This window comes from Pogona vitticeps, chromosome 2 (assembly GCF_051106095.1).
Source record: "Pogona vitticeps strain Pit_001003342236 chromosome 2, PviZW2.1, whole genome shotgun sequence".
In the NCBI taxonomy this organism is placed as follows: domain Eukaryota; kingdom Metazoa; phylum Chordata; class Lepidosauria; order Squamata; family Agamidae; genus Pogona; species Pogona vitticeps.
Window position 1 is genome coordinate 188,555,810 of NC_135784.1, and position 15,903 is coordinate 188,571,712.

Genomic DNA, 15,903 nt, shown 5'->3' on the forward strand with positions numbered 1-15,903 from the left:
GCTCGGCACAACAGTGAGCAGGGTTTAGGATCAGGATGGCTATCTCCGGGCCAGATAAGTTTGGTGGCAGAAGCAGGAAGACTCTCACCTGCTTAGAGTCAGCTGTGCCTTTTCTAAAGACATTGAACCTCTGCCAGTCTCCGGTGGCAGTGCAGGGCCAAGCCGGGAAGGGAGAAGCAATGTGTTCCAAAGATGAGCCCAACTGTTTGTATGTTTTGTGCATCTCTGGCCTTGGAGAGAATGGAATATGCTACACGCCCCTGCCGTCACGACACAGCCTTCTGCTAAAAGCCACCCGCTCTTGTTCGATTGATGAAGGGACCGATCAATTGTTTCCCTTTACTGAACAATTTGTGTTGTGTATGTATGCTTGTCCAAGCAGCTGCCAGCTATCAAGAGGCAGCTTAGTCTGTGTTTACAGTCAAGAAACTAAAGCAAACGGCAGGCAAGGCCCAAGTGGCGTGGCATTTACTGTCAATAAAGCAAGAGAGAGAAAGGAGAGATAAGGAACAGAAGCTGTGGACTGCAGCCCCACATGTGTAAAAATAGCCACACCGTTGCAGAGAGAAAGGGGTGGGTAAAATTTGAATATTTTTACAGCTGATCCGAGAGAAAACTTGGTTAAGCAAGCAGTGCGCATGGTAATCAGAACATTCTGAACTTCTCAGCATAGTTGAGAAAATGCTCTGATATGTATATATGTGCGTATGCATGTATGTATATGAACTGAGAAACCATTGAGGGGAAAGTTCAGAATGATTTTATGTTAAGCAGAAGTGAGAGTTACGATGCAGAACCAAAAGAAGTATCGCGTCCCTTCTTCTCATTTGCAGGGGAAACAAAGATATTTGAGGTATCTGACAAGAACAATAGGGGGTGAAAATCTGGGAGTTGCCATCCCAGCATCAGCTTCGGAAGGCCTTTCCTTGGAGATATACAGAAGACAAGTCATTAGGATGAAGCCACTCGCAGAAGAAGCGGTAGAACAATACATCGAGAATAAGGTAAGGATGCTTACGCTAATCTTCCCTGTTTTCTAAAGATTCAGAATCCAGAATGGCATTTGATTTCCAGACTCTTGAAATCTCCAAATGATGGTCTCTCTAGCAAAAGATATGTCACTTACCTGTGGGATAAAACTGGGAACTTCCAACACTTTTCCATATTGGGCTTAGTTGTGAAAGGGTTTTAAGTAACCTACCATGTGTTTGAACTTTTGGGAAAGGCCAACAAAGTCCAACGCAAACAATGAAGAGTTGCATAGCACTTTTAAGGGTGACCAGTTGTTTCTGGCATAGACTCCCGTAGACTGCAGCTCACTTCCTCAGATGGAGTCCACAGTAGACTCAACTGCATGCGAAGCGAAGCGCACTGTGGTGGAGGCTACAAGAGCCTGTGCTGAATAAAATGCCTTAGTCTTTAAGGCCCTTTGTCAAGTGTTGTTGCAACAGATTAGTGCAGCTTCCAGTCTGAAAAGGCTGAAATGTGAAGTATGGAAGTGCAGCTCTTGGTATCCAATCTTCTGTCTGCGATAAATCTATTGTGAACAAATGCAAAGAAATCAGTGCTGATTTTGGCCTTGCTGGCTCCTAATTCCAATACAGATGCTTCTTCTGTGGCAGTTCTTTAACTCTGCATCCATGCAGTTATAATAATGATTTTTCAGCACCTCTGCCTTCAGGAAATTCTTTGTACTTCGGTTTGCCTCTAGGTGAATCCTAAATCCTGTCAGAAATTGGTTGTGAACTTCATATATGGTTCATCTTACCAACCATTATGTCAAAGAACTAGGGCTCACCATATTAGCCCACCTTTTCTAAAAAGAACATTTATATATCGACAGGCGTTCTGTTATATTTATCCTTGTAAACCTTTTAGCGTTGTTGGGGTAAACACAAACGAACAAAAATAATTCTGTTGGCTGAAATTCTTTTGCGCAGTTCTGCATGCACAGTGGGGATGATGTCACCATCACTGGCAAATCGCCTCAGGTTAAAGGCAGTTTTGGGATGCATGCAACTCATAAATAATGTGACCAAGTCACACGCACCCTGAAATCCCTAAAAGAAGCCTGTAATCCACTGCAACTTGCTATTGATAATGGACATTACATGTGTGGAGCTCCATGAACAGGATTTCAGCCATTGTGTTTATGCCATTAAGTCCTATATCACTTATGGCAGTTTGAACCCAGGTCTCCTGAGGCCGAGTCCATCACTTTATTTGCTATACCACATTAGCTGTCATTAGTAAATTGAAAACAGTATTGGCACTGTGGAATATAAATCATAGTGCTATGGAAACAGTAACATTATCATGCCAAAAGGTCAGAGAGGAATAATCTGCATTGGATAAGGTTGGTGGTACACAGCACGTCACACTTGCAGGAGGACACAGAGACTGAGGGAATGTGAATTAAGAATTGTAATGAAAACCTGGCATGCCACTGAGACTATTTTTGTATTCTGCCCATATCACTGATTCAGAATCCTTATTCCAGAAGATTTGTGTGCATTTTGTACAGTGTATGCTCAGTTCACATGGGGTGTTGTTGATCCTCAGTATTCAGCTCTGTTTCATGAGAGTGTAATTCCTGGGAAATGCCCGGAGGGATGGGTGTCCTGTGCATCATGAGGCCTTTTTTTTGAGACATCAGGAAATCTGTGGCTGAATTTCCTGTGGTTTTTAAAAGGTGATAGAGGCTCAGATTGGGATTGAAACTGCAGTCATCCTAGGTCCCAGTCCTCTGAGAAAGATAGTTTCTAACCTAAATAAATAATAAATATGCCACACAAAAGTGATAACATGCACATAATATTATTTTCTCCTGTGGGACAAATAGCTTTCAATGGCCGGCTGTTGTAAAAATGTGGAGAAACAGGGTTGTTCTCCCATCCTTAATCATTGCAAATCCATTCCAAATTTTAACTCTAACCCTCCACCATCATCCCAACTGTATTTCCTTTTTTCAGAAAGAAAAAAAAAGGAGATTTGGGGAAATCACCTCTAGTTTGCCTCCGATTTTCTCACTCCCAGTTCAAATGGTTTCAAACACTGAGGGCCTGTGTGGTACAGTGTTTAGAATGCCGGACTCTGACTCACCAACGTCGGCTTCAGGATTCACCACTCAGGTGTGAAACTCAATGGGTGGCCTTGGGCCAGCCACATTCTCTCAGCCTCAGTTACCTCAGAGGTCTGTTGTAAGGTTAAGATGAGAGAGCCACACATGCCCCCCCTTGGGCCTTCTGGAGGAAAGGAGGGATATCTATGCAACAAATGAAAAATAATTAATATTATTTGAAAGGCACTGAATTATGCTTCTAATAATGGAAAGCTTCTAAGTTAGCACAGAGTACCATGCAGTTTTTAGAAGCCAGGGGAAAAAATGAATTTGTCACTATAGCACCTTAGTGCCAAAGTGCCTTTGAGGACCTACTTCATCAAATGCATGAAATGCTCTCTTTAGAGAGTAAATATATCAAACTCAAGCGTAGAAATACAACTTAGGTTGCTCCATATAGATTTAGCAAATCTTCTGACAGCACAAGAGAGAGCTGTAGTCCTACCACAAATCAATGCAGAACACAAATGTATACAGAATCCATTCAGATGATGGAAAGAAAGATCAGCGCGCCTGTGACCTAGTCTTGACTAGCGACATTTGGTAATGAGCAGGCATAGCCAGATCAATCGCGTAGAGAGCAAGCAAAGATGACAATTATGTAAAGGCTTGCCGTTTCCGTGGTGTGTTGAAACCAGTGCTTGGAACTTTTCTTTACATTTGTAACAAATTTACATTTTGAAGTAATAAGCTGAAGCATAACTATTTCTTTTATATATTTAATGGCCTTGGCTGTAATTCACTACTTTTCTGTGGAATAATGATGACGTATTTGCCCATCACTGTGTACTGGATAGAGGAAAGAGGGCAGATCATTGATGCTACCGCCTCTCTTTGTGGGTGGAATGTGAGGAAATGTGAGCATAATGTTATCTCCTTCCTTGCCATCTCCTGAACTCCAAAACAAACCACAAAAGGACAAGCCACAGTTATTTGGCACTAAATGTTCAGGCTAAAAGAGTGATACAGTGAGTTCCTTCATGCACACTGGGAGTAATCAGTCACATCCCCATTCAATTCAATGGGTTTTATTTCTGTTTGTAGAGTGGACTACACCCTAAAGACTATCTGGACATGCGCTCGTGAACGCTTTTTCCTTAAAGCAGTGTCAATGTCAAACCATTTTTAGCACTTCATGCCTCAGTATGCTTTAATTTTGTGCACACTGGTTGCCGTTTTAAAGCACAGTAAGGCTTCAGCTGGGCAAAAGAGCCCTTCCTTTTCTGCAGAGCGTGCTTGTCTATCTTGTCCAGCGAGTGGCTGGATGAGGAAAAAGCTGTTGGGGAGCACAGTTGTAAGGTTAAAACAGTTGCAGCGGGTGGTAGCAGGGGCTGTCTTTGAGAGCTGGGGAGGCTCCCTCTGCCATAAGCCCTAAACGGTTTGGGACCTCAATATTTGGCAGATCGTCTTCTCCCACCCAGATCTACCCGGATCACCCGTCATAGCCAGCAGGGACGGCTGAAGGGGTCTGACGCCGAGGGAGGCCCGGAAGGAAAAAACTAGAAACCGGGCCTTCTTGGCGGTGGCCCCTCCAACACCCTTCCAACAGAAATTCAGCTGGCACCCTCGCTGGGTGTTTTTAAAAGACAGTTAAAAACAGTTAAAAACTTTTCCATGGGGGAAAAAAACTTTCTTTTTTAAAAATCCTTGTAAGGAACTATAGATAAAATGTGGTTTTGGTCCAAATATGTTTTTGTTCCTGTTGTGGTATAGTGGACAGAGTGATGGACTAGGACTCTAGAGAGCAGGGTTCAAATCCCCACTCAGCCATGGAAACTCACTAGGGGAGTGAAACTGGTAAAATCACTCCTTAAATATTTCACTTTTCTCGGGAGGCGGGGCTTTGTTGCGGTGCTGCCAGCAACTCCAGAGAGGAGCTCTCTGGAAAAAGCTGGAACCCTCCGGCCCGGGATCCCCTTTTTGAAATGGGGATCAAAGAAGAGTCTAGAAGAAGTCTCTCTGAAGCAGATGGTGAGCAGCAGAAGGAGAAGAAAGGGAGGCAGACCCGGACTTCTTTCTTCTGAAGAAATCACCGTGCACGGACTGGAGCGGGCGCCATTTTTTGGCACTGAGCCGCGAGGAACCCTTTACCGGGGGAGAGGAGAGCAATCAATATAAACTAATAATATATAACAAGTAAGTAAGCCGAAGCCTCTGATTTATGAAACAGCCTCATTAAGCTGAAATAAGAATGAAAATATTTGGCTGAAAGAATAAATGCAGCGGCGGGTTTATCTTATCAGTCTGACTCAAAAACGAAACTAAGCTTCTCCAAGTGAACTTTTAAACACCAGGCTGATTCTAAAGCCGAGAGTCTGAGATGGAAAAATAAATCTTATGTTTCTGGAGAAGAATCCCAGATAGCAACACCGTCTGACTGGATTTAAGAGACTTCGGTGGATGCAGTGTGGCTGGGATACGTTACTCTTTGCCTTCTCTGGACTTTGTGAACTATAAATAATAGAATCTGGTGGTTTTCGGGAGAAGGAGCTGACGTGGCCGACTGGACTAAGGAGCAGTAAGGGGTTAATGAAGATCACAAGACGAGCTCCAAGGACAATCTACTGGACAGTTTGAGACTCTGTGACTGTTGTTTTGTTTATTGGACTGCAGACCGCGTGTGAGTCTAATAATAGAAGCTTGCTGAACTCAGGAGAAGAAGAAATAACTGTGTCACGGTTCTAATTGATACTGTATTTGCTGGGCTAAAAGTTGATTTTTATACTACAATATTTGGACAAAGATTGGAGGGAGATCTAAGGGGAGGTTTATGATGAGGGGTTTGAATTGTTGATAAAATTGTGGAAACTGTGGAAGGATTTCTAGGGGGTGATTATTGTGGTATTTATACAAACCCCAAAGCCTGAGATGGACCCCAAAAATTCAAAAGAACAAATGGAGACTTGGTCTGTTCAATCCCAAAGTTCTGGAATAGTGGTGCAAGAAATAGAAAAGGAATGGCAGATTAATATACAAAGGCTAATATTATCAAGTGAATGCAGGTCTTAGCAAAATAGAAGATTTGATGAAAGGGACGAAAGAGGGGACAGTAGATGCCAAACAAAACTTAAATGAAGTTGTACAGACTTTAGAATCGTCTGTATTAGACATGACACCAGGTAATATGAATGCAGTAGAGAGTTATCCAGTGACCCATGCAGCTTCCAAAATTAAAAAGCATTATGACAAAAATCTTAAGGAGGCAGAGATACTGAAACCAGACAATTTTATGGTGAAAATATGGGAAGTGAAAAAAATGGATATTCTGTCAGATGGGCTGAAAGACTGTTCAATTCAAAAAGAAACTGAACGATGGGATGTATTGTATAAATGGCAGCAGCTACCAGATAATGTTGGAATAACATAGAATAAAATTAAAATTAAATGATAAGATAAAAGCAGGAGGGTAATCAAACTATGAAAAAGCAAAAAGTTGATATGTATTAGCAATATGAATTGATTGGATGATGTTATACTTTATGCTCTCCTATCCCCCAAAACCATTTTTCCTTTCCTATCCCCTCTTTCTTTTGTACCCTCTATCCCTGTTCCTAAATAAAAAAAAAATAAAAATAAAAATAAAAAAACTTGGCTATTTAGGCAGGCCTTCCCTCCAGTCAGCTAAGTCTTTTTTTTTTAATTTCTTCTTTCCTTATCCTACCCCATCTTGGTAATCCTTTCTTAAATTAATTGTTTTTAACTAATATAGTAATTTTATTTTTTATGATTATATATATTTTATATTGATATATTTTTATGTTGTAAGCTGCCCCGAGTAGACATGGTCTAGAGGGGCGGGGTATAAATTTAATAAATAAATAAATAAATAAATGCTGCCAGCGTGTACTCCCTGGTTGTTGTCACCATCTATCGGTTTGCTGGACAAGCAAGCCCTCCAAAGGTGGAAAGGCAGCCTGTTCTATAGATGTCAAAAATGGAACCATGGAAACTGACTCCCTGGGCAAAAGCAATGTTGCCAGGCGGCCAGTGCTGGATGGCTAGCATTGTTCTTGCCGGGGGGGCGCGCGAGGGGGGCAGGTAGGCAGTGACTTCACTACATTTAAATATGCATGTGATGGGAGGATTTTTGCTCCACATTGCAGATAACCCACAATAAAAAAAACTTACTGTAAGTTACTTGCAACATGAAGTTCCAGCCAAAGTTGTCTGAAGGAAGTTCAGGCGCTTTGATTAGCTACCAGTATCTTTTTGCCAAGCTTGATATTTGCTGAGGACATACATTATTTTTGTCATTTAGACGCTGGAGTCTCCCAGAGAATTAGGAAATCCAACATTTTTTTTAGAAAACAGCAGCAATTGTATATTTTAGAAAAAGGTTTGAAGTGCTCATGCTATTGACTGTTATGTGGTAAAATTTGTGACATGCTGCTGTAAGTTACTAGTGAACGGAGGTGGAGGTTGCTTCCTCGCCTCAGGCTATAGATTTTATGTGTCATAAAAGGGAAGCAAATTATTTGTTTCCGTTGCCAACAATGCCAATTCCCTATTTGTAACTTTTACAGGTATAGATGAGGAAAGTGCCTTAGAGATTATCTCAGAGATATGGAAGAGATCTTAAATTTTCCTGTGATGCAACCGTAACACTAAAGCTTATGCATTCATAAAGAACAAAGCAAAACAAAAAAAAACAAAACACTAATGATAATGTTCCTTTTAAAAAGAAATGTGACAAGCTCAGAATGAAACTAAGGCTCTACTGGATTGACAAGAACCCTCTCCGAGCCATTATACTCATTTCAAAATTAGATTTTGAAGGACACTTTATATTTGGAAATGAGACAAACTTCTTTCGGAAAGAAGAGTATTTACTTGAAGATTTATTCTGATGTGCTTTTTAGATATGGAGGAATTCAAAATAGTTGTTGCCCCCATTAAATAAGGCTGCCTCCTTTTCTACTGTTTGGAGACTGTCATTGCAGAAAACACACAAGAGGAGGATGCACTGATTGATTTCTTTATTATGATCAACAGATCAGATAAGAGGGGGAGGCATTGTTCCTCTGCCTGTTCACTGTACGTATTTCAATACCGTACTGCAATATTAAATATGAAAAAAAGACAGAGGATGAAGCAGGAGGTTGTTAATCTCACAGTATACATTCCATGCAGCCCTATTTTTTAATTTGAGCTACCAAGGTAAATGTTTTTTATATTTTGATCTTTCCTTTTTAATATAAAAATGGCAGTTTAAAAACCTGAATAGGTTTTATATGAAAGCAGATACAAAGCCTTAAAAAGGCACCGCATGCCAGTGGAAGTGGGCGAGAGGAGATACAGATATCAGTGCAATTTTATTAATGCCTAATCAGAAATAAACCATACTCAGTTCAGTTGAACTTACTTTCAGCTCCCAAATAAATAAGCTGAAGAATCATCAGAGTGATTCAAAGAGGCAAGGAGGGAACCATGGCTATTTCACAAAAACTATTCTCTTTGAATTGCTGGGCTGACTTCATAGGGTGTTTCTTCATTTTATGTATTAATTAATCCATTTATCAGATGTCTTTCAGGACCATATTTGACTCATTGTTTCTGATTCAGGGCTGTAAAGGTGCAACACCCCAAAAGGGTCACAAAAGGAAGTAATCTCCCTTAAAGCAAAACTTCTGTCTGGTTGGGGAATTGCTCCAGCTCGTCCACAAAAAATTGATGCCCTATAGCTGGATCATGCTCCAGAGAGAGTATGGCTTAATAAGAAGCTGACAACATACACCAAAATACAGGTCTATAGAGTCTGTGTCCTGAGCACATTCCTGTACTGCAGCGAGTCCTGAACCCTTTGGGCACGGCAGGAGAGGAAGCTGAACATGTTCCATATGCGTTGTCTCCGACGCATTTTTGGTATCACCTGGCAGGACAAAGTTCTAAACAGAGTAGTCCTAGAACAAGCTGGAATTTTTATCATGTACACATTACTTAAACAGTGCCGCCTACGTTGGCTTGGGTATGTCATGAGAATGGCTGATGGTCGGATTCCAGAAGATCTCCTGTATGGAGAATTAGTGCAGGGAAATCGCCCCAGAGGGAGACCACAGCTGCGATACAAGGATATCAGCAAGCGGGATCTGGAGGCCTTAGGAATGGACCTCAACAGATGGGAAACCTTGACGTCTGAGCATTCAGCCTGGAGGCCGGCGGTGTATCATGGCCTCTCCCAATTTGAAGAGACACTTCTCCAGCAGGCCGAGGCAAAGAGGCAGTCCCGAAACCAGCAAAACCAGGGAGCTGGACAGGGGACAGATTGTATTTGTCTTCAAAGGATTGCCACTCTCCAATTGGCATTCTCAGACACACTAGATGCTGTTCCAAGACCTCCATACAGAGCATGTTACCATAGACTCTCAAGACTGAAGGATGCCTGCTACAGCTGGACCAAAAAGGCCCAGCTTGGGCCTGGATCAGGGTTGGGCTGGAGTGCATTCCGCCATGCATCTTGTGGTTGCTGAGAAATAGATTACATTAATCTATTGTGGTCTACTTCCTCATGTGACTGTGCCCTCAGTTCCACAGTGCTGGCTCTGCTGATGAATTTCAGATGAGAAATCTGACATGCAGTTGCTAAGGAATATGTTCAAGTTTATGTAGTGTTTATCTTTCCAGTAGATTTTTGGTATTTTAGTAGAAGGTATGGTAGGATCAAGAGAGGAAAGTTTGGTGCATCAGGAGAGATGGAAGAATTGTGTTTCAGGGTAGATTTAGTCACCGCATTTTTAGTTCCATGAAATACAACATTTTCTTTTTTTTCCTATAAAATCACAGAAAAATCCACACTGGCCATGTGCAAAACTTTCTTCTGCATGCTAGGCTTGAACTGAGTCCTGAGCATTCCATAAACAGAGGATAAATGTCAGTCAACTCTCTTAACCTCTGTCCAAGGAAGCTGTAACAATGTCATCTCTTGCATATTGCAGGAAGCGTGAAACTTTTCTTTCTTTTCTTTTCTTTTCTTTTCTTTTCTTTTCTTTTCTTTTCTTTTCTTTTCTTTTCTTTCTTTCTTTCTTTCTTTCTTTCTTTCTTTCTTTCTTTCTTTCTTTCTTTCTTTCTTTCTTTCTTTCTTTCTTTCTTTCTTTCTTTCTTTCTTTCTTTCTTTCTTTCTTTCTTTCTTTCTTTCTTTCTTTGGACTTTAGTCATTTCCACATGAACTACCAAACCTGCAGAAGATTTTGGATATCCAGTGTTCAGAAATATTGCAAATAAGACAGTTTATCTGGAGAAATTAAACACACAGTACAAGGTTTTTTTTGCTATTTTCTCAAGTGATACATTTCTGAAGCACTGACAAAGTATGCCATCAAAATCATGGCAGATTCAAGAAATAATCATCAGGTTTGGGGTTCTGCCAAATGAAGATCACGATAGCCTCTTTTTGCCTTCAGTGAAGCAAACATTAAATTAAAATAAAATAGAAATAGAAAAAAAACCCACAAAGTTACAAATGCCTTCACTCCATACCATGTTACTCCATAATGCATTAATGTGCTTTGTGTGTGAAATGTACTTTAGAAACAGCGGTACATTGTTTCCTCTAAGAATGTTCAGAAGAGGTTTTTTTAAAAATTTAAAATTTAGGACATGTTTAAGCATTGCCACATGGAATAATGCATTCGGTCTCTGTAGAATCATAGAAAAGTAGATTTGGAAGGGGCTCTAGGGAACGTGAGCCCATCTCTTTGCTAGGGCAAAGCTAAAATATCTGTAATGAGTACCTATCTAATCTCTATTTTGCAAAGCAAAATCCAGAACTATCAAGGCAGTCCATCCCACTATTAATTATTATCATCGGCTTAGAACTGCAGAGCTGGAAGGGATCCTATAGATCATCAAGTCTAAATCCCCTGTCAAAGAGGCACTGAACTCCAAACTTTTGGCTCCACAGCCAAATACCTAAATCACGGAGCTATCCCGCAGTGCAGCTAAGATCAAGAAATTCATCCTAATATCTAGATGAAATCTCATCTTGTGTAATCTGAACGCACAGGTTCAGGCCCTATGCTATGGATTAAAAAACAAAATGGATGTTCTGTCTCCTGTGTGAGAGCCTTTCAAATATTAGAACATGGCTATCAAATCACTTCCCACACTTCCTTTCTGCAGGCTAAAGCTACCCAACTCCCTTAACCATTCCACATGGGAATGGCTTCCCTTATAAGGCTTAGTTTTGTTTGTTTGAGTTGATGTAGCTCTACTTACATTAATTTGTAGTTAATGTTGCCACTAGATCATCTGAGCTGGCTGCTAGTTAGATACATCCTCTTCCCATGCATATTCATATCCACCTGTACACTTGAATGTACATGCCCCGGTTCATGCACATGATCCGTGCCCATATTCCAGTAGGTTCCTGGTTCAGCAACTTTATTTGTGTACTTGGGTTTGTTTGCAGCAACGGGATAAAACCTTCGCTTATACCTGCAGGTGAATATGAGGCACCGAGTGGTATCCAAAACTGTGGACGAGGTGCAAAAAATCATACAACAATTAACCACAGATATTAGCAACAAGGACGCTCGTTTTCAGGCAATCTCCAACTCCGGCGTTCATAATGAGAACTTGAAGGTAAGTGCACGGGGCTGGCCTCACTTTGGGGATGTGTGTGCAGCACGTGAATGGGCACCGAGACTCATTCCAAATGAAAGCATCATCTCGCCATTACAAGGTTGAGAGAAACCCCATCAGGCGCCTCTGGCAACTTCCAATGAAAAACAGGGCGGCTGCCTTCTTACAACTAGGGTGTGGGTGGTAGTCAGAGACAAAGGCAGGAGCCAAGGCTGAAGGTGAGTTCACAACCAAAGACAAAATCAGGAGGCAGGGAAGAAAGTCAGCTATCAGCACATATCAAAGCTTAGGGAAAACTCCCCCCCCCCCACTGGAGCAGGAAGCTCTCTTACACTCATCCCTATGAGTATGCAACAACTGGGGGCTGAAGATAATAAGCTGCCCAGGGAGATGCTGAAACCGACAATCCAGTGCACAGGGACTCAGAGGTACCTAGTTCAAGTCATCACAGCTTGTTGCAGACATGAACCTCAGTAGCATCTGAACGGGTGTTAGAAACCATGGGTATAACTGGCATCTGTTGTTGTTGTTGTTTTCAAGCAGAGCTTTACATAAGATGAAGAGATGGCTCTGTAGTAGCTGTTCTCCTTCTCCACGAGTCCAGCCCTAGCTATCCTACTTGACAAGACTGGAAAAAGTAGTTGGAAAGGTATAGGGTGTTCATAACAGACGAAGTTCACGTAGGAGAAGGAGACAGTTCAACTTGGTTATTCTCTTGTTTCTTCCTCGTGGTCTCTGTGAATAATCACACACATGGGTACTTCTGCAAAACACTCTCAAGAACATTCTAGAGATTTGCTCTTCCTTTTTTGAATATACTACTCCACCCAATGGTCATTCCTTCAGTTCTCTTCTAACTGCCACTAGTCTCATTTCTTGGGACTGTTTGGAGCTTTGTTGTAAAATATAAGAAATCTGTATATACTACAATCTTTTTCCAGTGCTTACCTTCCTGTTTTTGATAGCTGAATTTTCCAAGAAAACCTTTGAAAAGGTCATGGTCTGAATCCTGCTGGTTTATGGCCTTTATGGGCCCAGTTAAATACTGAATATTTTGTGGAGGTAAGATTCTGCTTTCTGACAGACATAAAAAATGCCTTTATTGTTTGGGAGAAACTCGGCAGACCCAAACTGTAAGATCTGCCAGGATTTTACGAAAATTGTACTTAAAAATAGACAATCTCATCTCATAACTTTTCTGTGGTTATAGTTATTCAAGGCCATGGATTCAGTTTAGAGGGACTAGGCCTCAACATTGGCTCTATCTATTTCTAAGATGCTGTCTAAAATAGATAATAATGAAAGTAGCTTACTCAGAGAGGATCAAGGCACTTCACAGTCAAAGTCACCGGATATGCAAACAAAAGTCGACTCTGAACCTGCTGGGTAAGATCACACAGTCAGCCTCAGCTTCTAGAAAGAGAAAATAAGTACCAGAGTTGGATCACTCCAAACCTAAAAAACTGAAGAAAAAATACAATAAATCTTTAATGTTGTTTACCACAAACACTTAAGTTTTACTGTCCTTTTTTCTTCAGTTCAGTTCGCCCTTCTATGCTAATATCTTCTTTAGAATCAAAGGAAAACAAAGAAATTGTTCGTCTCGACTCACCAATCAGAGGAAGAAACTGGTCATTTGAGTCAGGAAATGCAGAGATCATCAAGAAGTGGATTTGTCCCTTCATCAAGTTCTTAGTTATTTCTGTACCCCTTTGGGTGGATTTTCCTTTTATGCATCCACACCACTCCTCCCTCCTCTGAAAGAGCCGCGCTCTCTCATTTCTCTCTGCGACTTTGCATCCACCTTTGGAGGGCTGACATCAGCCCTTTGGATCTGAGCTTTAGCCTGGCTCAAAGAGACCTGAATGAGATTAGCACATGGTGTACACCAAGAACGGTGATGCCCAAGATGGCGGCAGGATTGAAAAGTTGTTGCCGTAACAACAGTAGCGCCTTTGAAGACCACCAACACCTCTATGGTCTTTTGTCTGTAGTGTAAAATCAGCTAACAAAATCCCCATTTAAGCCTCTGCCCACAGTTCATTTGAGTTTGCTAACATATACAGTAATAATGTGTTCCGAGTAGGTATAACCTCAGTGAGAAGGGCTAGTGAAATATCAGCTTCACACTGTGAGAAACATTGTTTAGAATTCATGAAGTGACTTTATTTTACCAACATTTAATTTTTACCTATAGTCCTTTTGCATTTTCATGCAAGTCAACTATTAGTTTTACCAACTTTTCCACGTCAACCTCCAGGCAGGAGAGGACTCTTCACACTTTAGAAGTGAGGTGTGCCTTGGCTTTCTATATAGTCAGGAAGAGCTGAACTAGAAAAATGAACAGACTATTTCTTTGTTATCGGGGAGGGGGCTGGGGAAGGAGAGCAAGTGTCTTCACAAAGACTAGGTAAGTGGGTAGTGAAGACAATCTCGCTATAACTGCCGATTATCAGACGCTTTGAAAGGGCATTCTACATGAGCAGTGGCAGCGTCAATAGCCTTCTTAAAGGAAGCCCAGTTGCAGGACATTTGAAAGGCCACAACTGGGTCTCAATCCATGCCATCCTTATGTAAGAGCAAAGGTGGATGCATGTTTCGGTCAAGCGGTGTTGTCTTCTTGTTTGCGTGACATCCCCACCAGCCAGTAAGAGCTTAGGAGTCACCCGTGTGTGTGATTCATGGGGACCACAAAGAAGAAGGACAGGTTACTCATCTGTAACTGTGGTTCTTCGAGTGGTTATCCGTGAATTCACACAGTCCTCCCAATCTCCCCTCTGTCCATCATGCTAGCCAAGTCTGTACCCTGGCAGGGGACAGAGGGAACTGAACGAATGACTGTTGTGTGCAGCAGTATATTAGAGAAAAGAGGGACAACGCTCCAGACTGTTCCCGAGAGTGTTTCCTGCAGGCACAGAAGTACCCATGTGTGTGAATTCATGGATGACCGCTCAAAGGATCCTAGTTACAGGTGAGTACTCTGTCCTTCCAGAGGGACTGACATAGCAGGATTGAGCAGTGTCTATAGAACAAGGCTAGGAACCTTTTTCCACCCAAGCCACAAATTCAATGTCACTGAAGATCTTGAAGATGCCATTCCAGTGGTGAACAGGACCACCACTGGAATGGTAGAATTAAAAATCCTGGCATGTTTTAGTTTAAAGTTCTTACTGCCAGATATTACGTCATAAAATGGACTTTTTATTTCCTTTTCGAATGGAGGAGGATCCCTATACGAAAGATGGGCAACCAGTTTTTTTTTTTAAAAAAGATGGTGTCATGAAAGAGAGGGCTTGATGCTTGAGAGATACCAGAGGGACGAATTCAAATCCTGGAAGGCCAGGGATTGAGTTCCACACCCCTGCTGTATGATGTTTTGCATAAAACCTATCTCCAAGCTACAGAGCTGCAACCATCTTGGCTCTCACTCTAATTAACAATGGGCAAACACTAACTGCTTATTCAGCTAGCCAACTAACTTCTTTTTCTGCCTCTGTTGTGTCTGCTTCTTTTCCTTGCTGCTTCTCTTAGGATCAGCCAGCCTTACTGGCCAAATGGTCAGCTCTGCTTCAGGGGAAGCGCCCCTTCCACCCATCTATCCAGGTATAAACGCTATGCATAGATTCTATCCAGATTCCTCATGTCCGCTTCTGCCCCCTGATTACCACCTTCACTAAACTCTTATTCACCTAAAACTTCCTGAAAGTCCTGTTCCTGTTTTGCTGACTGTCCTCATAGACTGCATGCTAAGTTCAATGTGCAGCATGTAACAGAGACTTTCTTTCTTTTTTACTTATAAGTAACTAACTGCTCAGGACCTTGATCTAGATCAAGCCCACTGTGTCTGGGCTTAAACGTTTCTTCTGTTGTGTTTCCCACCTCCAAGTACCAGAGGAGTATTTTCTTCCTTCTTTTTAACCCCCATGTGCGTACATTTGGATAGGAGGGTATGTCTGCATTAAATTTGTATGCCTGATCAAGATTCAATGCAGTTGTGTCTGAGGTAGGTCTGATTGCGGCAGACACCTGTATGTTACTTGCAAGTAAGAAAGAAAGTCTGATGCATGCAGTACGCCTTTAACATAATTCACTTTAACTCTGGAGAGTTTGTCGCATTTTGTAAGGATACTGCTCATTCTGTTCATTGTGTTGTTTATAGACTTTTCATAGTACATAATCCACCATCTCTGTTGGACATACAGGGC

General features: G+C 41.6%; 1 protein-coding gene across 2 annotated transcripts in view; it reads left to right on the forward strand.

The window, feature by feature from the left end:
* Positions 1 to 586: 586 nt before the first annotated feature.
* Positions 587 to 15,903, forward strand: part of MAB21L3 (mab-21 like 3) — a 29,702-nt gene continuing 14,385 nt past the window's right edge. Inside the window, exons 1-3 of one of the 2 annotated variants that reach the window (XM_078386723.1) lie at positions 610 to 1,004; positions 11,558 to 11,698; positions 15,230 to 15,301. In XM_078386723.1, coding sequence (XP_078242849.1) covers positions 789 to 1,004; positions 11,558 to 11,698; positions 15,230 to 15,301 — 429 coding nt within the window. In that variant the 5' untranslated portion in view covers positions 610 to 788. Of the gene's footprint in view, positions 1,005 to 11,557; positions 11,699 to 15,229; positions 15,302 to 15,903 lie in introns of both variants that reach the window. The other variant, XM_020789570.3, reaches the window with a different exon arrangement.